The sequence below is a fragment of the Vidua chalybeata genome, chromosome 18, assembly GCF_026979565.1.
Source record: "Vidua chalybeata isolate OUT-0048 chromosome 18, bVidCha1 merged haplotype, whole genome shotgun sequence".
Lineage (NCBI taxonomy): Eukaryota > Metazoa > Chordata > Aves > Passeriformes > Viduidae > Vidua > Vidua chalybeata.
The window spans coordinates 2,575,241-2,599,288 of NC_071547.1; the positions used below are offsets into that span (position 1 = coordinate 2,575,241).

At 48.5% G+C, this 24,048-nt stretch overlaps 1 protein-coding gene across 2 annotated transcripts; it reads left to right on the forward strand.

The window, feature by feature from the left end:
* Positions 1-9,126: 9,126 nt before the first annotated feature.
* On the forward strand, positions 9,127-24,041 carry CDK2AP1 (cyclin dependent kinase 2 associated protein 1). 2 transcript variants are annotated; one of them, XM_053959686.1, is made up of 4 exons: positions 9,127-9,432; positions 19,617-19,723; positions 20,413-20,539; positions 23,271-24,041. In XM_053959686.1, the coding sequence occupies exons 1-4, from the start codon at positions 9,225-9,227 to the stop codon at positions 23,336-23,338; spliced, it is 510 nt and encodes a 169-aa protein (XP_053815661.1). In that variant the 5' UTR covers positions 9,127-9,224; the 3' UTR covers positions 23,339-24,041. The 2 variants fall into 2 exon arrangements, with proteins under 2 accessions (XP_053815661.1, XP_053815663.1); XM_053959688.1 differs by lacking the exon at positions 9,127-9,432 and adding an exon at positions 11,769-11,866.
* The last annotated feature ends 7 nt before the right edge of the window (positions 24,042-24,048 follow it).

A 24,048-nucleotide genomic window follows, 5' to 3' on the forward strand; every position in this document is an offset into this window, starting at 1 on the left:
AAAGGGATTTGAGGCACCTCTAAGATTCAAGAATAGGAACTGGACAGGGTTAAGCTGAGGCCAAAACTCGTGGAAGAAATGCCTGCTGTGTCCTGAACCAATATCCAGGATTCTGTGAACCTGGCACCCTGTGTGTGAAGGATGCTGAGATGTCTGGGTGGAAGCTCAAAGTAAAGCATTTGGTGCACTTAAAACAGGCAGCTGGACCAAAATACAGGAGTATGTTCAGATTTAAGTGATGTCCTGCAGTGTCAATACCTGAACCAGCGTGGGTTACACTTTATTTTGTAAGACCTGACTTTGGTTGGTGTCTCTGAACTTAGCTGTGCTTAGGGCATCACTTCAGTGACAGGGGCCTCTGTGGAGGAGTAGTTTTCCTACACTTAATTTGTACTGGGAAGGATAAAGAGACATTTCTGCTGCCATTTCTGATGCCAGATATATATTTATGTCTCTTCTTTCTGTCTTGGAGAAGATAACCAGGAAAATGCCAGCTTCCTTGCAGTCACAGAATTGCATTTTTATTTGCCAAGTAATTTGATTTATTTTTCAGTCATTGACATATTGAGTTTTGTTGGAGGTGGGTGTTCACTGCCTCGGCACCCCAGCCCTGCAGTAACTCACTGCACAATGGATACACTGATTTTTTTGAGTAGGGCTTTGCTATTAGTGCTTGTTCAGTCTCCATCTTTAATGGTCCAAGGTGACAGAACCCCAAAGCCACGTAGGATTTCAGCTGAGCTGTGTGAGGTGTTTTTATTGCCTGCCCTAATGGGAACCTTTGCCAAGCTGAAAGCCTCCATCCTGCAGCCTGGGCTTGTGCTGTGTCCCAAATGTCCCCAGAGCAGCAGGACTTGGAGTGCCTGGCAGTAAAACATCAGCAGCATTTAGAAAGATTTATACCCCCAAAGATGACATGATGGACTCTGTACTCAGTTCTTTCTTTTTTGGTGAAAAAAAAAAAAAAGTTAAATAAACGGATTGCTACTTCGGGATTTTTTTTCTTTTAATTTTCTGTTCTGGAGCTTGCCCACAGAGATGCTGGAACGCCTTTCAGCAACACATCTACATCCATTAAACACACTCATTGTCACACCATTATAGGACCCCTCAGACTAGCAGAAGTCATGTTCTAGTGATCCAAACAGCTTTTCTTTCAATCCACTCGAATCCTGGCACTTAACCTGGTTAATGTCACTGGTAAATCAAACTGGTTTTATTGGTAGTTAAGAGCAGACTCACAATGTTCTCAAAGTGCTAATTGTGTTAGGCTTAAAAAAGAGAGGGGGGTTTATAAAAACTATATCAAGATTGGAAAATATCAACTTCATATTTTATGCATATTTTATGCAAAGTATGAAAATAGTTTTCCTTTATCTAAAGAGTTAGTCTGGGGTAAACAGACTAATCTTAGTTTTGTACATCATTTAACATTGACTTTTATTCTCATTTTCCCCAAATATGGAAAAATGATGATGCCAAGATCTCAGCAATAAATGAAGATGCCCAAACCTCAGAATTTAATTATTCATTTTCACAAAGCAGTAGACTTTGTTCTGTACATAAGGGAGAAATTTCTTAAGAGAGGTTTTGGTTGGCTCCTTTCCAGCATGTAAATAATACACCTTAAAAATGCCAGCGAGGCAGCTCGGGAGCTGACAGCCTCTTCCTTTGGAAGTCCAGATCTGGCTTGTGTGTTCCTTCCACGTTTATAAAGTGGGAGAACCGACTTTGCCTGCTAAATGCACAGTGAATTGCAGGGCATGAAGCAGAGCTCTGTACTGGCTTAGCCAGAGTGAGTTAAATCATAAACCAGAGTGCAAGTGATTGAATCCCTCCTGGGTAAGGTCTCCCCTGAAGTTACCTGGAGGGAATACAAACGTGGAGCAATGGAACGATTGTGACGATCTGAGCCTGCACAATTCCCAGCGTCGCCTCTCCGTGTGGGAACCCTGGGCTTTGGGACAGGGCAGAGCTGCTCCGTGCAGGCAGCCCTTGGGATCGGGACCTTCCTGGCGCCAGCTCCTGCCTGCTTTAGTGAGGGCCCCCCAGTTCTGCTGCCCCCAGCTCAGGCTGCTGAGCCACACGCATCCCCCCGGCCCTTTGCTGCTCCCCGGGGTGGGCTGGAGCACAGCCCCGGTTTCCTCCCCTCCCTGCGTCAAGAGAAAAGCCCACGAGCTCCTGGAGAAGATGCCAGGGCTTGGCCTGGCCTCCTGCAGCCCCTCTGGGGCCTCGGGCTCTGCCTTGGGCCCGCGGCTCCGCCGCGGTGTTCGATCGCTGGCAGGGCTCGGCCTCGCACTGCACTGTTTAAATTCCCGACCGAGCCATCGCCCGTCACCGGCGTCTGCCAGGGCTGTAAATCCTTCACATCCGGGATTGTCGCTCCCTTTCTGTGCGCGCAGAGCACGGGGGACAGCGAGGCGGCTGCCAGGCTGCAGCATCTGCTGGGGCAGCTGCCTCGGCTCCGTGGGGAGCACCCTCAGCGTGTGCCCTCCAAAAGGTCTGGGGAGGACCCCATGGCCTCCCCTTTTTGCTTTTGTAGAGGGAAGAAGGGCTTTTCAGGCAGTGTGTCAGGGCAGGAGGCTGCTGTGGCTCTTCAGGTAGATGTTCAGGCAGAGTTTGATCGTTTGGCTCGCTAAAAATACTTTGTGTTTAGCATCATCCTGTCCCACTGCCTCCGCTGGGAGAGGGGATTTGCACTGCACCACTCTGTACCTACATTCTCACAGGGCTGGGCACACAGGCTTCACACCACTGGTCCTCACACACAGACACCAGTTTGGCAAGAGATTTCAGGGCTCTCCCTTCTGCTCTGAGCAGCATCCTGGGGCAGGAGCTCAGCACACGTGTTAGACTCATCCTGGCAAAAGCTGTGCCTGGGCCGTGGGCTGGTGAGGGAAGGAAGTGCTGTGCCCGGCAGTGCCAGCCGAGGGCTGTGTGGCACCGCGGGGCCGCCCGTGCCACACGCGGCACTCAGACTGGGCTGTCCTGTCACCGTGATTCACCTCCTGCTTTTCCTCCTTCCCCCTTCACCCTGCTCTTGTCTCCCCCGCCAACTCTGAGTTGTTGTGAAGCTCCACATTCCTTTCCTCACAGTCATTTCCATTTTCCATCCCTGGGCTTTGCTTTCACTCTCTCCTCCACTTCCTCTGCTCAAATGACCAGTAACAAAACAATTAGAGATGCTCCCATCAGGCTGCACAGTTGGTGCTACAAGGAGGCTCTGAGGGACAGAGGTGTTTGTGCTTCTGATTGTCTGTTTCAGGCATATGACACTGGTCAGGTGATGCTTGCTTTGCACTCAGGAGGTTTTCTGTGGGGCTTAACCCCACTGTGTCCCTTCAAACTGTGATTTGACCCTGCAGCTCTCACAGGTGCCACGTGGATGATTATTTCACCTGGACAGGGTGTGTGACACCAGCCTGCCTCCAGGAATCACTCCAGGCGAGCCAACACTCAGCTTTGCTGCTGTGGATTCCAGCGCTGCCAGACGCAGAGCAGGTTCAGGAGCTTTCCCAGACAGGGCTGGGATGAAAGCAAGTCTCGGAGCCTCCTCTGCCCCAGCCAAAGGGTGGGGTATTCCCTGCCCCGGGCCCACAGCAGCGCGGGGAGGGAGGCAGAGGCAGGGCCGAGCTGCAGCCCGGCAGTGCCAGCTCACTCCTTGGCACAGCCTTCAAGGGCTCAGGAGTGGGAGGGAAGCGGGAGTCCAGCCCACAGGGCAAGAAGGGAGAGTCCTTCCAGGCAAACTGAAGGAATCGGGCAGGGTGGAGCACTCGTTTGTCTGGAAAGATGATGCAGAGAAGCTCTGTAATGTGGGGATAAAGTGATATTCCATCCCTGCAAGCAACAGCAAGGAAGGAGGAGCCCCTTGGCCCAAGCCCCACCATCAGCCCGGTTGCCTGTGCCCTGTGTCCAGCAGGGCAGAGAGAGCTCTCTCCTCTCCTCTCCTCTCCTCTCCTCTCCTCTCCTCTCCTCTCCTCTCCTCTCCTCTCCTCTCCTCTCCTCTCCTCTCCTCTCCTCTCCTCTCCTCTCCTCTCCTCTCCTCTCCTCTCCTCTCCTCTCCTCTCCTCTCCTCTCCTCTCCTCTCCTCTCCTCTCCTCTCCTCTCCTCTCCTCTCCTCTCCTCTCCTCTCCTCTCCTCTCCTCTCCTCTCCTCTCCTCTCCTCTCCTCTCCTCTCCTCTCCTCTCCTCTCCTCTCCTCTCCTCTCCTCTCCTCTCGCTGAGGGGGCTCTGTAGTTTTATTTGCCAGTACTTACCAAGCAAAACGAAGCAGTTTCATTTCTACTCTAATACTTCTTTGCTGGTTTTCATTGGAATCTGGGCTGGTTTTGATATTGGTGCCTGGTGCTTGTTTGCCTGGCAAACTGCAAAGAGGAAAACTTTCATTAGAGAGATTCCAGGCCTGTGCTTTTGTGGCTGCGGGCTTGGAAACTTCTCATTCCTCCTCCGTGGTCCTCCAGGGAGACCTCCAGCCAGAGCAGGAGAGAGCAGGCTCTCTACTCCCGCTGTCTCAGAGGTAAACCCAGAGCACCATCAAGGCCTCTTTATCTTAAACATTTCCAGCCCCTTCCGACAGCTTTACAGGTGCTATTTGCCTTTTCTCCTGCTGGTACCCGACACCTCGGAGGCAGAGCGTCCCCCTCGGAGATGGAACGGGCCTGGAATCGGCTCCGCAGCCCGTAGGGGCAGCACCCGTGCGGCGATGCGGAGCAGCTGTCTGCCTGGCAGGGCTGCTCCGCTTGGCAGCCAGACAAAGGACTCAGGAGTAGGAGGAAAACAAGGCTGGGAGGGAAAGTCGCTCCAGATAATACGGCATCTGGCCCTGGGAGGAACCATCTCGAAGTGGGGAGCAGGGCTAGACTGGGAAGAAGTTTGCCAGGGAGGATTTAAGGGGGAAAGCCTGTCCGGAATAGGAATCCACCTGAAATTGGGTTTCCACCTGAAATGGTTGCAAGGGTTTCCTGGGGCCTGGCTCTGGCTGCTGCTGCAGCACTCCAGCGTTGGACACTGCACCACAGCCTGCCTTGCAGACAGTCTCAGAGGGCTCTTTCCCCCGGAGGCGAGCAATGCAGAGCTTCCAGGGGGATTTTGAGGTGTAAGAAGGCAACAGGGTGGAGCTGGGGAACGTGTATTTTTATTCAGGATTAGGTTGGTTTTGTGCATTTTGGTGAGGATGGGGCAGCAGGCAGCAAATATCAGCCAGAAAAGGCAGATCACAGAGGAGGGACACCAAGGGCTGTCAGCTTTCTCTTGGGAACAAAAAAAGCACGAGGGAAACTTCGTAGCATCAGCAGGAAGCAGTTGTGGGGAACAGAGACAGGAATGGAAGGAGCTGTAGCAAAGCGATAAGAAAGGAACAACATTGATGCCAAAAAAAGCATAAAATGCACAATTTTCCCTCTGTGCCAGGGTCCCAGACTGCCCCAGGGGCACGCTGGGTGTCCTGGGGAAGGAAGGGTTCTGCACCAGGAGCTGCTGGCTCATTACAACCCCAGTGAGAAAGGTACTCAGCTCTGCAAAACATCTTTGAAAATGCTGTTTGTTAAAGTTGACACTCACTTGCCTCTATCACTTGTGCTTTCCACAGAGGTTCAACCTTGCTTTCACTCAAGACTTAAAAAGCTTAATTTTCAGTCTAGGCTTACCAGAGTCTTTTCATTTTGGTTGATCATGTTAGCTGTAGCACCAGATCAGTTTGGAGACTCAAAGATTAAATTGGTGCTCAACAACTTGAAGGTGCATCTGTGGTACGAAGCTGGATCACCAGAAATGTGGGGATAAGCATTTGATTATAAACTCCCTCTAGGAAAAGGAACAAACTTCCCACTTCTTTCCCCTTGCTGCTACATGGGGCTCTGTGGTGGGTAAAGGACAGTTAGAATATCCCCAAGTCACTCAATTCGTTAAGCCTGACAACAATTAATTACATTAAAATTAATGCGCAAATGTAATGTTTTACACACGTCAAAGACATGCCAGGCAAAAAGAGGGTCTTACTGTGCCACCTTTAATTCTTCTCATTGTTGATTTAACCCAAGGTGATAAGGAACAAGCCTCGTTTGTGCTCCTCATTTGCAGGTCGCCATGAGTGTTACAGCACAGCTCTGTGATGACTATTTCGTTTTGTTTCCAGATAAAAGGGGACAAACAAGTTTGTTCCACAGCATGGCCCAAGGCCCCTGGCTCTGTGGCAGAGCTGCCAGCACCTTCCAACATCCCACTTTGCATGTGTATTCCTTACACCCTCGCCGAGGGCCATGGCACCGACCCACAGAGCTTTGGAAAGGCAAAACCTCCTTCAAATCAGTCACAGCTCTGGCTAAGCAGGGGCTGGAGGCAAACTCTGTGGAAACACTGGCTGCTCAGTATTCCCAGTGGTTTGGGAGGAGCAGAGGTGAGGAAGTCAAAGCAGGAGAGGGAACAGAGAAAATACCAAGAGAAGAAAGGGGAGGAGGACAGAGTGAATGTTGCAGATATTACACAACTCAGAAGAGGCAGCTGTACCTGGAAAATACATCATCAGTGCTTCTTGTAGTGACTGAAGAGACACACATTCCTGTCCATCCTCCCTTGCTGGAAAACAGCAGTTCACACGTTTATTTTTAAGTTACATCGTAGTGTGCAGAAGGCTTGCAAATGTCACCTGTGTGACAAAATGGCTCTGCTGTGTTTCCTGCTCTGTGACTTGGCCACTTGGTGATGAAGAGCTGCTTTTGCTGTCAGTGAACACGGCCGAGCCATCAGGCTGCAGAGCAGGGACCTGCAGCTTGCTGCACACAGCCTGGGAGCTGGAGCTGCCACACTCGAGGCACAGCTTGCATGTGCAGAGCACAACTCCGGCGGTGCAGCCCAGCTTGGGACATCAAACAAGGTGAAACCACAGGCAGCCCCTCCAAGGGAGCTCGACTCTGTGGTCACCCCGCTGAACAGCCAGCCCAGGGCCCGAGCACAACGGTGGTTTTGTTCTTGTGGCCACACCTGGTTCAGAACAACTGCAGTGAACCCTCAGAGCACACGGCAGATGGGAAGAACTTGCAGGTACTTCCTACCCTGCAGTGAGTGCCAAAAAAAAAATGCGTAAAGTAATATTAAATAGAGTCTGAGGCCAAGCAGTAAGTTCGTCCTTTATCAGGGTCTCGTGTCTTGTGCCACCACTGCTACCTGTGCCCAGGAAACTGCAGAGCAAACATCAGATACCCAGATCTGACACTGCTGGGCTGCTGCTTGCAGGACAAAGGATGCTGCCCTACAAGCCTGACCATCTCATCAAGCCTGGCCCTCACACCTTGCTCCAAAGCTCACAGTGCCTTGTGCTGAAGGAAGAATAATCTTTACAGGACTTTTTCCATATCCCCTGCCTCCCCCTTGGAATATTGTATATTTTGAAGCTGTCTTTATAAAACTCAGGCAAAACACAGGGGATCTTGTTCTTCATGGTGCTGCTCTGAGCACAGTTTTGTAGAGTTGGTGCAAAGCCGTGAAAAACACGGCAAGCTCGGAGTGCTCCCATTTCTCACTCACTTGGTGTGACTGTAAACAACCACACGATGGAAAATCCCGGAGCGGTGTGCAGGACTTTGCTGGCCTTCCAGGATTCAACAGAAAGGCTGTTATTTACAAATCTGGAAGTGAAGCTTTAGGTGTGCAGAGTTCTCAGTCACACGGTGAGGGTTTACCAGTGCAGTCTTTCAGGGCTCTAAGAAGAATTACACAGTTGTAATCACAAGCACCAGTGTGAAACTACTGTCACTGAGTGTGTAATTCTGTGCCTGGGGCTCTCAGGGCCCCTCTCTAATAGACCAGAGCATGGATCAGTTGTAAGGACAGTCAGTGTCGGTCTGGAATTTGCCAGGATCGCTGGAGTCGAGCACTTGGTCTGGAAATAAAAAACAATGGTGTTTCATCTGGTACCAGTCAGAATTTTCAGATGTTTCTTTCGTGCAGTGCACAGTCAGAAGGGCGTGAGCCGGGGGCTCAAAGGCTGCTCCTCTTTTCCCATTCTCCCTCAATTCTCCTTTATGCAGAGGAAATAATCTGATTGCTCCGTGACTGTTTCCGTGTCTCCGTGATGGAGGTGTTACCTGCTTCCCTCTGCAGGGCCGTCCACTCTGGGCCTGAGTCAGAGTCACTGACAAGGAATGTGCCCCCGATTTCCAAAAAGCACCATCAGGCTCTCCGTGTTTGCTGTCACTGGCATTAAGAACAGTATGAAGCCATGGATAGATAGTAAGTAGCACATGCAATAAAACTATCAGATCTCAGAGTGGCTGCTGGTAAAATATACACGGGGGTCTGATGTGGGGGGTCTCAGGCTGAGCTGTGCACCTAAGGAGAGATTGTCCAGATCCCAAGCAGTTTCGTTGGGATAAATCTGTAGTAATTGAACAATTTTTGAGTGTATTTGGTATTAATTGACAGAAGGAGCAAACCTGAATATCTTGCAGTGAAAAGGATGAGTTCTGATGGCAGATGCATGCTGGAAAGCTTCATCGTTTAACCTGATTATTTTTAAAATTTTGGTGGGGAAGTTTTACTGCTGCTTGCGAGCAGAAAATGTGCCAATTGTCAACGAGATCCGTGGTTTTTTTTTAGTCCCTCAGAAGCTGCAATCCACATTAACCTTCCACCTTCAAGCAGAGAGAACTAGTGGTTTGGGGGAAAAAAAAAAAAAAAGGGAATAAAAAAGGGCAGCTTTTTTCTTGGCGGCATCTAGGGGGGTGGGTGAGAGGGGAAAAAAAAAAGAAATCTTTTATTTTAAAATTATCAACAGGTATTTTCCGTCGAGGTTGGCGGGGGGATGAGCGCGGGGTGAACGCCCGGTCTGAGGTGAGGGGGAGGCGGGAAGGCGGCGGCGCGCGGGCCGCCCTGAGGGACGCCCGGGGCTGACAGGGGCCGCCGCCCGCCGCGGGCACAGCCCCGGCCAAACCCGCAACTTGTGCCAAAACTTTCCGAAGTTAATTAAAACAGCCCCCCACCCCCCCACCCCTCGTCGCCGCGCCACCGCCGGGCTCCGCGCCGCCGCCGCCCGCCCGCCCCGCTCCCTGCCGGCGGTCCCTGAGGGGAGCTCCATTGTCTGTGAGGGGATGGCCGCGCACCCCCGCCGCGCCCCCGCCCGCCGCGCCCCCGCCCTCCGCGCCGCCGTGCGCGGGGCGCCGGGCGGCCGCGGCGGGTGGCTGCCGGCTCTCCCCCAAAGTTTTTGGATCCGCGTCTCCTCATGATGTATGGATGATATATTGCATTGTGGGTGTCAATATAACTGACGGCCATATTTGCCGGTGCTGCTACTGCTGTAAACAACCCAAAGTGTCTGGGAGACGCGGAGACGCTTCGCTGAATTTCAGGACGCTTCTCCTCCTCCCGCTGGCCATGTCTCTGGGAATGTCTTACAAGCCCAACTTGAACGCCCACATCCCCGGGACTCCCCTCAACCCGGGTAAGTCCGAGGCGGCAACTGGGTGGCAAGTTTGGGAGGCGAGCGGCGGGTGCCGCACCGGCACCTGGGGGAAGCCCCGGACTCGAGTTTGTGCCCAGTCCGGTATGGCGGGGCAGCGGCTCCGCGCCGCCATTACCCGCGCCCGCCCGCCCGCCCGCCGGCCGGCGCCGCCAGCCCCGCTCCGCGCCGCCCCCGCGCCGGGCACCGCGCCCGCCCGGCCCCGCGCCGCCGCCGCCGCCGCTCCGGGGCTCCGGCCGCCGGGTTTCCTCCATGCTCGGCTCCCCGGGGCGGCTGATTGATCTGGATCAGGAATATTCCGGCGGCGCCTCAGCGAGGACCGCTGCTGGCGGGACGCCGCAAGTGCGGCCGCTCACCCCGCGCCTCGCCTCGCCTCACGCCTCCTCCGGCGGCGGGGCCGCCCCGGGCCGCGCTCCGCGGGCCGGAGGGGAGCCCCGGAGCCCGGACCTCCGCCGGCGGAGGCACCGCCGGCGCCTCGGGGCGAGCCTCGGTCAGCGCTCCCCCGTCGGAGTCTCCCCCGCATCCCGAGCGGAGGAGCCCTCTCCGCTCGCTGGAGACTTTTTGGGGATGGGGGGGGGAGGCACACAGGGATTGCACTATTTCTTAAAAAAACCCTCCTGTTTAAAAATCACTCCTCGGCCTTGGATTTGTACAGGAGTCCTTCCAACTTTCCTCTTTAAAAAGTTTCCTTGACAGCGTTAACTTTTTGCCTTTTTTTTTTTTCTTCTTTTTTAAACTACGTTCCCCCGTTTTTCTCTTCCCGATTTCCGAAGGCATCAGCCGGCGGGTTTTTGCCGGTGCTGTGGTGCTGCTGTACATCGGGTCTCCGTGTGTGAATCGGTGCAGCCTGAACAAAGCCGCAGCAGCAATTGCTTCGCTGTGGGATATTTGGAGGGGATCTCGCTAATCTGTGCTCGTCGGCTCCTATTAAACCGCACCAAAATGGAGAAGTTGGTTCTGACTTAAAAAAATCGTATCCGTCTCCCATGCCCGCAGCCCAGCCTGCAGGACTGGCATCAGATAGCCACAAATCAGGCTGATTATTTTTTTTTTTTCCCTGAGAAAAAGTTCTGGAGTTGGGTTTAGGAGGGAGGGAAATGTGCCTGGGTGATTTTTACAGCACCGTTAGTGGTTGTGATCTCGGGAAGCTGAGGAGCCAAAGGGATCTCCGGGATGCATCTCTATTCTAGCTACCAGGAGAGCAGCAATCGTATTTTACTGCAAGGACTCGTCACCAGCTGGTGGATGAGCCGAGGTGGCTGTGCCACCTCGATCCTGCATGGAGCTGAGCTCGGTGGGGCTGCGAGGGTGCAAAGGCTCGGGGAGCCGGGGTCGTGTGTGGGGAGCACCGTGGGGCTCGAGTGCTGCTCTGCGGAAGGGTCAGGGAGCAGGGGATGTGCCGAGGATTTCTGACAAAAAGCAGAAGTGTCACCGGAGGGGGAAAAAAAAAAATTTAAAAAAAGAAACAAAGCAAAGCCCAGCAAGGGAAACCGTTCTCCTGCCGGCTCCCACGAGAACCTGTGCCTTGCTCTCCGGAACAGCCGTAAAATTGCAGGGAAAACAAAGGTGGTATTTTGCGATGGTGGGTGAGGGGTGGGGATTAGGTCATGCAGTGGAGGGGATCCGAGTCTGGCTGCTCTGCGAGCAGGGACTGCAGAATCCCGGCTCAGACATGCCGCGCGCAATGCGAGCCGAGCGGTGAAGTTTCTGTCTCCAGCCCTCTCGCTGCCGTGTCTGTGCTTTCCAACGCTCCGGCTGCGATCAGGGCTTCGGATTCTTTCATGCAGTTTTATCTTCCCCTTCTCTCCCACCCTCCTTTTCCCCTTGTATCGGCAAGTTAGCAGCAGTTTGCTGTCATGCTGGAACTATTCTTGTCTAAGTTGTCCTCTCTTCTGAGTTCGGATCATCCTCAACACCCCCAGAATCTTTTCAATGAAAGAACGTCCTCCTCTGAATCCAAAATGGGCTCTCTCTTCCCTCCCTGTCTTCTGCCATTATCCTCACGCACCAGCTCTTCCTCTAGCTAGTGGTATTGCCAGCACCGTGGCCTAAGGCCAAGGGACTTAGACAAAGCAGTCCTTGCAGTTGCACATATCGCATTCACAGTGATATGACTGCAAATGGCCCCCTCCTTTCTGGAGCTTAATTCTGATTTGGAGGAGATTGCTTCTCTATTGTGCCTAAATTAAATGCCCCCCAGCCAAGAGGATAAATCCTAGGTTTTCTTCCAAAACTGGGGTGAAGGACCCCCCCCCCCCTCCACCGTCCTGCAGAGGAGAGGAAAACAGGAAATCTGTCCCTTTTGGCCTGAAATCAGCCCTGCAGAAACCTCTCTATATGAATGCTGAATATTTTGGTCTCGGCCGACGGAGGGCTCTGGGCAGCTGTGGATCTCACAGGGATTTTCCTCTGGGAGGTAATGCTGCTTCCCTGCAGTGCAGGGCTTCTGGTGCAGGAGTATTTGGGAAGGCAGTGTCGACTCAGCTCTTGGAGCTGCGTCCTTGCTGCAGAGCAAACTCCTCTCAAGTTGAGGCTGAGAGTAGCCACTCTGCAAAATTATACTTAAACTGCACATCAGTGAGATGAAGCAGTTGTGGTTGGTGGGTGCCTGGGCTCTGTTCTTGCATGGGAACATGTTTTGGGAATCCAATCCTGGACTGAAGTCCAGAGGGAGAGGAGCTGGATGTGGGGGAGGAAATACAGGGAGGAAACCTCCGTGGGTTGTCGGCAGATCTGGGGATAACTGTGGGTGAGGAAAATGCAGCTGCTCCGCAAGTGACTCAGGATGCTGGAAGCATCTGGGTGCTGACTCCTCTGCCTTACACCAGGCTGAGGGAAGGAGAATGTGTTGTCACAGCAGAATTCAGTGCCTGTTCCTCTTCCCCGTTGCCCAGGTCAGTGCTGACACTTGGCCCAGGGTGGCTGCAATCAGGCTCGCAGTGTTTTGTCCAAATTTTGTCCAAAGTCACCTTCCTGTGAGTGCCTGTGCTCAGGGAATTGGGTTCCTGCATGGACTACCCCAGGCTTTCAATTCCAAGCTGCCTGTGCTTGGGGAGCCCCATTTAATCTCCTGCACCAGCACCTTCCCTGCCCGGGCTGTAAATGAGCTCTATTAGGGACCTGCAGTGGCTCTACCTTCCCAGCCTCACCTGACCCTGCAGTGTCCCAGGGCAACCTCTGTTACCTTTTCTAACAACCTTGTTTTGATTTGTTTGTCTTCTCTTGCTTATCCTACTGATTCCTGGGAAGCACTGTTTCCTCCTCATCTGTCTTGTGTTTCATCTTGTTTGACTGTGTCTCCGTAAGGGACCAGCTGCTGAGCTGAGGTGAAGTAGAGCATCTCCATTGACTTAAGCCGAACTTGACACTTGCACCAGCTGTGAATGGGTCTGTAGTTTGTTTTTCACCATGTTTCCATGTGTTTTTCTGGCTCAGTGGATATTCACCAGCATTCCTATTTTGTTTAGACTAAGCACAGGTCAGAGAAAATGTGTTTCAAGATACAGAAGCTAGCAGAAACAGTTTGGGATTTTCCTTTACTTTCATTCTCATTCTTGCGGAGATGTCAGGTTTTGAGACTAAGTCCTGTTCATGTAACAAAGCTTAAAAACTGTCACCTGTAGGGTCTGGAAACACCAATTCCAGCTGACAGTGACAAGGGAAGGAGCTGTGTCTTGGCTCCACGTGAACAAGTGGTGGCCTGTACAACAAGTGCTGCTGTAGCTGAGGACCAAAGGTGCTCTCAGTGCACCTGCCACACCTCGCAGCAACCAAAAGTTTCTTGTGAGAAGTGCAAATTCTCACTGGGAGGTGAAATGAAAACCATTTCCCTCTCTGGGGCTGTAGCTGGCAGCTGGAGAGACCAGTTCCATTCAGCCCTGAGAAACGATACCAGCACACGAGGCTGGTCCTTATGTTCTCAGCACTGCAGTGCAGACTTGCTCGAGCACATGGCTTGCTTGTCGCCCTTTACAGAGACAGCTTCTGTTTGATATTGTTGACCATATTGAGAGGTTGTTTTTGGAGTGGGAGTACTGAAAAGAATACTCTTTGTAGGCAGAACAGAGGGCAAAGTGTTTGTGCCTTAGCAGGGGGGATAATTTCTAGGAAACATGCTCCCCTCTCCAATTCAGACTGAAATTTGCGGGATCCCTGATCTCTTGAAGTCCATGTGAAGTTAAGTACGATGCAAAAAGAAGCTCTCTAGACATGTTTCAGAATTAGCAGTTTTCAAGTGGACTTGTTTGGGCATTTAGAAAACGGGCATTTTTGGCTTTGCCTACCTGAGGATTTTGCTTGAGAGCAGTTTTCACAGTGTGGTTTTCACAGTCAGCGAATCTCCATGGTCCCCACCCAGCACCTTGGTTTTGCTGCAGAGTGGTTTGGGTTCATGCTAACTGGATTCCTGTTGGATAAAAGTGGCCCAAAAGCTCTTCTCCAGTTGTGCAACACGGGTGCTCCATCCCTTGCAATGGGAACACAGGGATCCAAACCAAAGATGGCAGAGCTTTGAACTATACTCTCCTAGTCTGGGGGACCAGATTAAAATCTAACCTTAAGTCATACCCCCTCAGGCCAACTACATGTGGTGTACACATACCAAATGCTTTAATCTCTTGCTCTGTTCCTTGTGGTGCCAAATACCTTGCTAGTGTAGGAATAGCTTAAGCAAGAAAAGAAGAATGGTGGGGAGTCAAGGGACTGGCTTTAGTTTTTCTGATAAAGAAAGAGACAGGAGGGCAGGAAGAGGAGACATAAACCATGACCGTTATCCACGTGGAAAGATTAAATAGCACAAGAGTACTAGAGGAAAGGCCCAGAGTGTGACAGATCAAAAGAGCAAGGCCTCTGGCTGTTACAATAAAGAATGTCCTAGTTCTTGAGAACATATTTATGTGTCTGTGCACTGCGTTTTTTTTTTTTAAAGGAAATAGTTTTATTCAAAGAAAGGTCTGTTCCTTCCACAAGGGCTGTTCAAGGGAGAAATAGTGGGTGAAAATACAATTTTCACAGCCAGTGCTATAAGGAATGGTTTGTGCAATTGAGAACAGGGTCCATTATTTTAAATTTAAAAAATTATGGGAAGGTTGGGGGGAGTGGGGGCTCTGTTTGAGCTCTGGCTTGGCAACTGCTGTTAGAATTCAGTGTGTGGCTTGGCTGTGCCGTGGATCTACTTGTGTAGACATGCATGTGGTGTCCCATGGATGGCAAGGAGTTCTTACTGGACTCAAACCAAAGTGTGTAGAGGGCTAAGGAATAAAATATTCTTGTAGTCAGCCAAAACACTACAGCTGTGTTCAGCTACTTGCTGCAGAAATAGCTGTGCTGGGTGAAGCTGTTACCTCTCCCCTGGTGCTCGAGGATGCCTCATGGTGAGTGTTGTCAAAGCAGCTTCAGGAGCATTTCTCATGTTGCCTAGTTTAGGACAGAAGAATTTATATCCTCTCAGTACCAGCCTCGTTGTCTGGTACCCCATATGGTCAGGACTCCATGAGGAGGTCCTGCAGGGTGTGGCAGAGGCAGTAAGCTCCAGCAGTGGGCTCTGGAGAGGTGGTGACCACGAGCCACTGAAATGGCAACAGCCTTGATGCTTCCAGCAGCCTCAGCTTGAAGGGTCTGTGAAACAGAGGGAGAACTGTTGAGATTCCACAGACTGCACCACATACCTTGGATAAAGTCCAGGCTACAGGTATCTCCTCTTACATGCTCCTGTGTTCATATGTAAAATTGGCTTTATAGGACCTTACAAAGTACAGGGCAGAAGAGAAACACACATCCAGTGGGTTTGGGAAGCACACATCCAGTGGGTTTGGGAAGCACACATCCAGTGGGATTGGGAAGCACACATCCAGAGGGTTTGGGAAGCACACATCCAGTGGGTTTGGGAAGCACACATCCAGTGGGATTGGGAAGCACACATCCAGTGGTTTTGGGAAGCACACATCCAGTGGGTTTGAGAAGCACACATCCAGTGGGTTTGAGAAGCACACATCCAGTGGTTTTGGGAAGCACACATCCAGTGGGTTTGAGAAGCACACATCCAGTGGGATTGGGAAGCACACATCCAGTGGGTTTGAGAAGCACACATCCAGTGGGTTTGAGAAGCACACATCCAGTGGGATTGGGAAGCACACATCCAGTGGGTTTGAGAAGCACACATCCAGTGGGATTGGGAAGCACACATCCAGTGGGTTTGGGAAGCACACATCCAGTGGGATTGGCCCTTGGCTTGTCTCAGTCAGTTCTACACGAGTAACTCAGTGAGTTGTGTGACTGTTCCTGGTTTTCCTTTGCTGCCTGTGGAACAGGGGGTAGCTGAGCTGTGTAGATGCCTTGGAATCTGCCAAAATGGATCAGGTGAGTGTACCCAAGTGTTCCTGCTCCTGCTGCTTCCTTCAGGGTGCTCAGCAAGCTGCCTTCCCTGTTATTTTTCCAGCAAGCAGCAGTAATAGAATTAAGAATTAAAACTTGAAGCAGCAAATTGGTCATCATTGCTCAGCCTTGGAGCTGAAGGGATCCCTACAAACCTATCAGGAATTAATGAGAAGGTTCCTGGTCAGCAAACAAAGATTGATTTGAGATCCTTTGTCTCTCAGGGTGTTAATTTGGGCTGAGAGAGACTGCTGGAAGGAAGAGATTTTGATACCAAAATCTCATTTCTGTTTTCTGTACCCCCCCCCAATTAATAAAGATTAATATTAATTAAAAAGGAAATCACTATATTTTTGTGAGGAAAAATGCTTGTGGCAGTCTTTTGCTGGAATACAGAAATAAAAGACATTGTTTGCATTAGAATAAGTGGGGATCTACAAGGTTTTGTGTACTTTTAATTGGGAAAGTGAAGGGAGGAAAGTGCGTGTATTAATTTAGGTTTTAAACAGCAGCAAGCATTAAGACAATTTGGGATGTGATACAGGGTGCCACTGAAATTCAGTACCAAGCACACTCCCTTTTCGATTCTGTCAGTTCTTAACTGTCTCCATTGTCATTTTAACGTTGGAGAGAGCAAGCCTCAATTTAGATCCCCCCTCCTTTTTTCTCTCTAGTGAATACCTAATCATCACACCGATTTTTGACTGGGTATTGACTGTGAGACTTCCTGGCCTAATTTCTAACTATAATAGCAATATCTGGTGATTTTTTTTTTTTTTTAATCCAAGATACACAGACTGTTCAGACATGCAGATGAATTTTGGGTTAATTGAGTAATAGTCATGCAAGACCCAGGGCTTCTCCCTGAGATTAACATATAAAGTGATAGGTCAAAAAGCTTGTTGCCCTGTGAGATACTAATACCCCCCCACTCCCCCAGTTAATTTCATTTTCACGATCGCATCTTTTAAAATTGAGGTGAAGCCAAGGATTTTTCTTTTTTTCCCCCCCTCCAGCTGAGTTTGACTGGCACAACTTCTGACATGGATGTATGGAGGCTGGTACCGCGGCCAAGCCAAATCCCTTCCTTTGTTCTCCGGGCCTGCTGCTGCTGCTGATAAAGTGGTCGGCGCATGGCATTATGTCTTATTACATTTTTGATGCAGACTGCAAAGAAACGGGTAAACTCACCATGGTTACCACGCTCTGTCACTTGGCAGGGCCCGGCGCACTCAGCGATGGCCTCTAGTGTCTGCAGCGCGGCTCTGCAGCGCCCCGGCCGCGCTGCTCCGCGCATCCCGCCCGCCTCTCCGCCTCCTCCAGCTCCCTGCTCGCTTTTGTCCCTCCGTGTTGCCGAGTCGCAGCTGGGGTCAAGCTCCCGTGGCTGCTTCCGCGCCTGTGAAACTTTTCTTGGTCGGCGGATGCGGATCCAACTCTCTGCTTTGTCTCGGAGAGTTTGTCTCTCCTACCTAGGCGTACCCCGCTGTGTTATCTCCTGCAGACCGAGTGCATGTCATTGCTTAAATCAACAGAATGTGAAACAATCACTGAATTGTCTGTGCTGTGATATATCACAGAGTATGCTGAGTTGGAAGGGACCCATCAGAACCATCGTGTCCAACACCCAGGACACCCTGAGACTCACAGCATGTCCCTGAGAGCATTATCCAAACGCTTCCCAAACCCAGGCTTAGTGCTGTGACCTATTCCTTGGGGAGCCTGTTCCAATGCCCACCATCTCCTGATATCCCTAACCAATATGTTTTCATCAATCCATATGGGATCAATAAATTGCTCTAGGTTTTGGATGGGCTGCAGCTCAGTTTTGCTCAGGTAGAGCAGGATTCTCGAGCCTGGTCGTAGGAATCCCTGCCTTATTCACATCCAGTTTGGAGCTCCCAGCTCTTGGATGTGACTGCTTGCAACAACAGTTGTTCAGAGACAAGTCTTTGCAGGATGGGTCTTTTGTTTTATTGTACATGAGGAAAAATCACTTAAGCCTTTCTCTGCTTAATTGAGGTAATTAAACCTTCTTACCTTGCAGCACAAGGGGCTCATTAATGTTTTTGAAGCATTTTTAAGTCCTTGGAAAAAAGATGCGGTTTGCTGTTGTGTCATGTTTAGTAATTGTTGAAATTCAGTCATCTGGACTTGAAGTACTGAGTTTCACATGGAGAAATCTTACACTTGTGTGTGTATTTTGAGCTGATAATGTGAAGAACTAATTGAGGGAATAGCTGACAACTGTGCTGTTCCTACAGTGCCCTACGGGTGTGTTGGTTTTTTTTGGGGGGGTTTAGTAGGCTTAAGCAAAAACCTCAGTGATGAAACTGCAGGTTGTAAAGACATAAAATTTAGCAGCTTTGTTAAAGACAAAGAGAAACCTTGCTTTTTTAAGGTGACCCAGTGACCAGCCCAATTTTGGGATTTCACATCTGGTTAACTAGTGAAAATTAAGAACATGCTCTCTTCTCGTAATGAATGATATCCTGTGATAACTCTGAAGTGGAAAGAGACTTCCCATCTGAGGACAAGAATCTGCCCCACTATGTTCAGCAGAGCTTTTTACAGAGTAACTGCTGGCCCTTTCTTTTTGTAGAGAGGGGAAAATAGGAATGAAGTAATTTGCAACTTTAAAACAAAGCTAGAGATTTACATAGTTCTGAGCCCCAGTGACTTTTAGCATCAGTTTAATTTAGATTTAAATGAAGGCTGGTAAATGAGATCTGTTCCTCATATGAAAGACGGTTGGGAATTTTCAGCAAAGGAGTTTGTAAGGGGGGAGATATTTCCAGACAGCAGGCAGTCTGTGTCTGTGCCTACAGGCAAAGACAGCAGCATCCATGGATGCAAGGGCACTTGAGTGAAGAAGTTCAGTGGTGTGATGCTCCCTGGCTCCCAAGTGCATAGCCAGCAGGTTTTTTAGCACACTTGTGAAGTGGGCAGTATAATTAAGCCCCTTAAAAAAAATCGAACTGTTGTTTCTCAAACCTAAATTCTTACCATTGTGGGACAAGGGGGAGAGAGTGTTTTGATTGCTCGTTTCTGGAGCAGTTTGTCAGTGATGACATTACAGTCTGTTTCTGGAGCTTGTAACTGACTCAAAACTCATTAGATGTGAATATAATCTTTTATAACTTTAGAAAAAGTAACCATAACACAAAGTGATGTTGTTTTCCCTTTGATCTACTTATACAGCACAATTTGACTGGCTAAAAATGTTTGATATCACACAAAGAGGAATAATGGTAGCACTCCTTGCCTCCCATGTCACACAATGAGCAGCAGATCTGATATACCTCAACTGACTGTTCCCTAGGAATAGTTTTGGCATTGGCTGAAAATAGTACTGAGGGTAACTTGCTTTGACCATGTGATGACACTTTGAGTTGCAAAATTGCTTTCAGATAACTTGCACTGAAAAAGTAAAAATAGCACGGCACATTAGACTCATCTGTGTGGAATGTATATATGCAAAAATAGGGCTCCTTAATACTTACAGTTTGTCTAGGCAGAACAACCTGTCATGCTATACTCTGCTTCACTTTTAGGCAAACAATTTGCACTGGTAATGCTGCAGGCTGTGCTATTTCCAAGTGTTCATCAAACATGAGAGAAGCATTAATTCAGCCATTCTCTTCCTAGCAGTGACGCTCAGAAATGTCATTAGTGACCTTAGACAAAGGTGAGAGGTCACAGCTTTAGGAACAAGTGATTAAAATGTGTCCCAATGTAACAGACTAATTAATCTTTAGGCAATAACAGGTTTTTTTCTCTCCCTTTTCTCTCTGCAGCTGGGGGTGTTCACTCTCCCTCCACAAGTATGGCAACATCAGCACAATACAGACAGCTCATAAACGACTACGGCCCCCCATCTCTAGGCTATACACAAGGGATGCAGGTACAGCTCTGCTTCTTTTCCTTTAATCAGATCACTGACCCTACATTTGCATAGTAGCAGGGATTGTGGCCTGTAATCTGAGGTGTTCCTCCCTCCCACCAAGGTCTGAAATCAAACCCAAATGGCAGACTGCTTCCTCGCACATGTCTGGGGATCAAATTAGGCTAAGCTGAGTGCTGAGTGAGGTTGGTTCCTAATTAACTGCTAGTCCTGTCCTGTCTGAGTCAGAGAAATGTCTTGAATTATGTTCTGTAAGAGCACTTACATATTTTAAAGTTATTTGTTAAAAGCCCAATATTTTTATTCAGTTTTATCTTCTCAGTCTCCCTGCTTGGTGAACTTCTCCATAAAATATACACTGAAACACTGAAAAACCAGATACAGGGTTAAGTAAGCAGTTCCAGGTTTGCTGGTTTTGCAGGACTGTTTTAACTTTGCTTCACCCAAAGTCCAAGGCTTGCAGCTGCATCCTCACAGTTGATCCCAGTTTTTGAAGGACATGTAGCATTGTGTAAAACTGTAGCAGCAATTAAAAAAAATCATGTTTATGTAATAATCATGACATTTTGTTCTTTTAAAAAGTGATTTACAGGGCTATCTCTAGTCTTCTATAAACGTCCACTTGCTGTTTCTTGTAATTGTTTTGTTTTTACAGTATTTGACTGAGATTAATCTACTTTCACCTATAGGGCACCAGCAGCAGTCAAGTACCACAGAGCAAATATGCAGAACTTCTAGCTATCATAGAAGAATTAGGAAAAGAGATTAGACCTACATATGCTGGGAGTAAAAGTGCGATGGAGAGGCTAAAAAGAGGTAACTTTAAAACTTATTTAAAAAAAAAAACATTTCCCATCCACTTTGTGCACTGACTACTTGTATACACTTAATGACAATTGTTTCCTTTGAAAAGAGACAACTTGAGCTCCTCCTGAAAGTGGGAGTATTAACCAACAACTGAAACCTTGGGATGCTCTGTCTGAGCAGTATTTGATAGATAAACAGTGACAAAAAGTGTCTCATGTGCATACGGGGAGCTTCAGTTAATAATTCAAATTAAAATAATTCTTATTGTACAACCTTTCATGGATACATTCTTTCAGGCTCCTGGTGATTTTCTTGCCCTTTCAATTCCCTTTTCTCCCCACTCCCCAAAATCCACAGCCAAGCATTGTTTGCATCTCATACACATCACCCATCTACTTGGCCCAGGAATCTTCACTGAAATGCACTTTGACTAAAGAAATACAACACTGTTTTAGTTCTCACTGAAGCTGGTGGCGAAAAGAGCTACAAAAAAAAAAAAAAAAAAAAACAAACCCAAAAAGGTGTTAGGGAAGGCTGTTCAGGCTGAGATGTCAAACATGAACACAACTCCGTGCAGAGGAGAGTGGGGCTGCTTAGGCTCTGTTACCTCCTGTCAAGTGCATGTCATTAAAAGTCCACTAGAAAGGGACAGAGCAGCTTTTAGGGCTGGCTGATGAGTGTCTCCAGCTTTGCTTTGTCAGCTAAAAGGGGTAATAAAGCCCTTTCCTTGCAGTGTAAAAGAAACCCCTGCATGTCCCACTGCTGACATCAGCCTGACATTGTCCTCTGCAGGGGACGTGCAGGGATATTTCTGAAGGAGCAGTGGGACATTCCACTGCTCCAGCTCCTGAAATGACCCTGAAAGGCCACAGACAACAGTTGTGCTGGCAGTTCTCTCCTTCTCTAGCATGACATGCTTACTTTTTCCTCCTTTCCTGCGGTCCTTGTGATGAGATTGGCTCATGCATTCAACCCGGAATGGGAATGTTATTGTAACAGACTAAGTTCAGCACCTTGCAAATCCCCCTTACACTTACCCGAGACTACAAAGCTGTATTTAAGGCTCAGGCATTATGGAAGAGTAATATATCTGCCATGACATGCAATAAAATGACTAGTAGCTGTTCTGGGAAAGGATGCAATAAAGTCTGCTGATGAGTGGTAAGTGGAATCTGGCCCAGCTAAAATCAATGTTGCTGGAGTCTCTCTTTATTGCATTGCCTGAGTCAGTATTAATAGATCATGAATGGCAACAGGCTAATGGGGACAGCTTGAGAGAGACTGAGAGAGATGCAGATGTTCTCTGGACTGGAGGGTTTAGTTCAGTGAGGAAAAAGTTGCTTTGCTGCCTCTTGCAACAAGGTAGGTTTAAGATACAATGCTGCCACTGTGACTTGCCAGTGTTGCACAAAATCCTGAATAAATACTTTTTGCTGCCATCTTTTGGTCACAAAGGTACCTCTCTTTCCATTTTGGGAGCCTGATGGCTGAAGGAGCATGTGCAAGTGTGAGAGAAGTGATTGAGGGTGACACGTGACTGCTGCCTCCATGGCCATGGAGGTTATCCCTGAATAAAGTCCCTGTGCCCAGCTCTGCTGCTGACCTCTAAAACTGGCCAAATTCCCAGTGTTCTACATTATTCAGAGTAGTTCTGCTGCATGAACCGGGCATCCTGCCACCAGATCCAGGTCTAACACACTGCTTTGAGTTCATGTTTCTGCATCCCACAGCTGCAGCTTTCCTCCTCTGAGGCACTTTAACCTTCTGCAAAGACTCATCAAGTCCTCCCAGGTCAGTAGGCTGCTGCTGTGATCTGGGCTAGCAGCCTTCTAGAAACAGAAGCCATTATCTCTAGAGATTAACCCCCATCTCTTGCCTTACTGCCCTTTCTCTACCTTGTTAAGGAGCATGATGAGCAGAGAAATCACCTTCTGTCTTGCCTAGTCAGCAAAATATAAACCTTTGTTGTAGAAAAATCTGCCCACCTCTCATTTTAACATCTGTCTCAAGCTCTGTTCTTTCAGTAGCTCTGTAAGCATGAATCTACATTTAGTTCCAGGATTATGAACCAAGGTCCAGATTGCTGGAACTCAAGGCAACAGGACTTGTAGTGGAAAATTCCACATTGTGTCTGTCAGATGAGAGCAGACACGGCAGCGTGTAAAGTGGTGATGATTTACACTGGGAGCTGAGCCAGTGTTAGGAGGTAACTTTCTGCACACACCATAAAAAAGAAAAAAAATCTCTTATTTTTACATGAGACACAACTTGTCTTTGAACACTATTATGATGGCTTGGATTTTGATGCATTCTACCAGAGGAGAACTATCCCAAGGCATTAAGAGCTTGCTAAATTGACTCCCCAAGTTAATTTTGTAATTTGTTACACTCCACTAGCAAAATAACTCACTGGTAGGTAAGATTTTTTTTTCCCCCCTTAAATCTTTGATTTTAAGGAGGCCCACACTGCACATTAAGATCTACCTGCCACTGCAGACTTACAGATTTTACTGTGTTCTGACTCCTGGTTTAGTCCCTTTTCAGTTTATAATGCAAGTTTGGGAAGGCAGACTTGTTTAGTGGCAGCTGATGTTTGGGGAGCAAGGGCTGTCCCCCTTTGCTGAGGCCTTCTGTGGTAGCCTTGGCAACTGGGGACAGAAATACATAAACCTTTCTGTGGACTGTCACTGCAAGTGTGGCCTGAATGGGATGATTTAAAACATGTCCAACTCTTTTGCAGGCATTATCCATGCTAGAGGATTAGTTCGGGAATGCCTGGCCGAGACGGAACGAAATGCGAGATCCTAGCCCAGTGGTTCAGCTGCAAGGTTCTCCATCTCCTCATGAAGAAACAGTAACACTTATTCTTTTTGACTCTTGAAACATTCAGACAAACTCCTTGATTTTGAATGTTTTACCGTTCTTGTTTTGCCCTTGCAAAAATGTACAGTTAAAATGAAAAAAAAAACCCAAGGATTTTTCAACTTACTGAGGGTTTGCATTTTCTAAAGACATTAAAACTCCCTAAAATGTTTCTAAAATATGGAAACTGAAGTGCATGCAGAGGAATGCTCTTTCTCTCCCAGGCTATATTTCAGTTCTCTTCTTATCCAGCCACAGCCTCATTCTGTTTTTTTTTTTCCTTTGACTATGTTCACTTATCCCCAAAACGTCAATCTTTCAAAGTTTGACATAAGCTCTAAGGATTTTTTTTAATAAATGCAGAATAGCATGCTGTACCTAGTAGTCTGCTAAGTCACAATTTGTCATACAGCATAGACCCTGCTTAGAAATAACCTTCCCCTTCTCTTATTTTTCCTTTTTTTGTTCACTTTGCATAAACATTTGCATGACTGTTAGTGCTTTGAAGTCCACTTAAAGTGCATGAGCTATATGGAAAATAGGGAAACCTATTAAATAATAACAAGGTCCTGGAAAGCTAATTTCTACATTAAGGCTGGAGATTTCAGTTTAAAGTTTGCAAAAAAAAAAAAAAAAAAAGAAAGAAAAAGGAACAT

Excerpts from the sequence above, each read along its gene's own strand:
- CDK2AP1 (XM_053959686.1), top strand. The coding sequence starts at position 9,225 with ATGATATATTGCATTGTGGGTGTCAATATAACTGACGGCCATATTTGC. Across the intron at positions 9,433-19,616 it reads CGGGACTCCCCTCAACCCGG|CTGGGGGTGTTCACTCTCCC; the intron begins GTAAGTCCGAGG and ends TTCTCTCTGCAG. Across the intron at positions 19,724-20,412 it reads GCTATACACAAGGGATGCAG|GGCACCAGCAGCAGTCAAGT; the intron begins GTACAGCTCTGC and ends TTTCACCTATAG.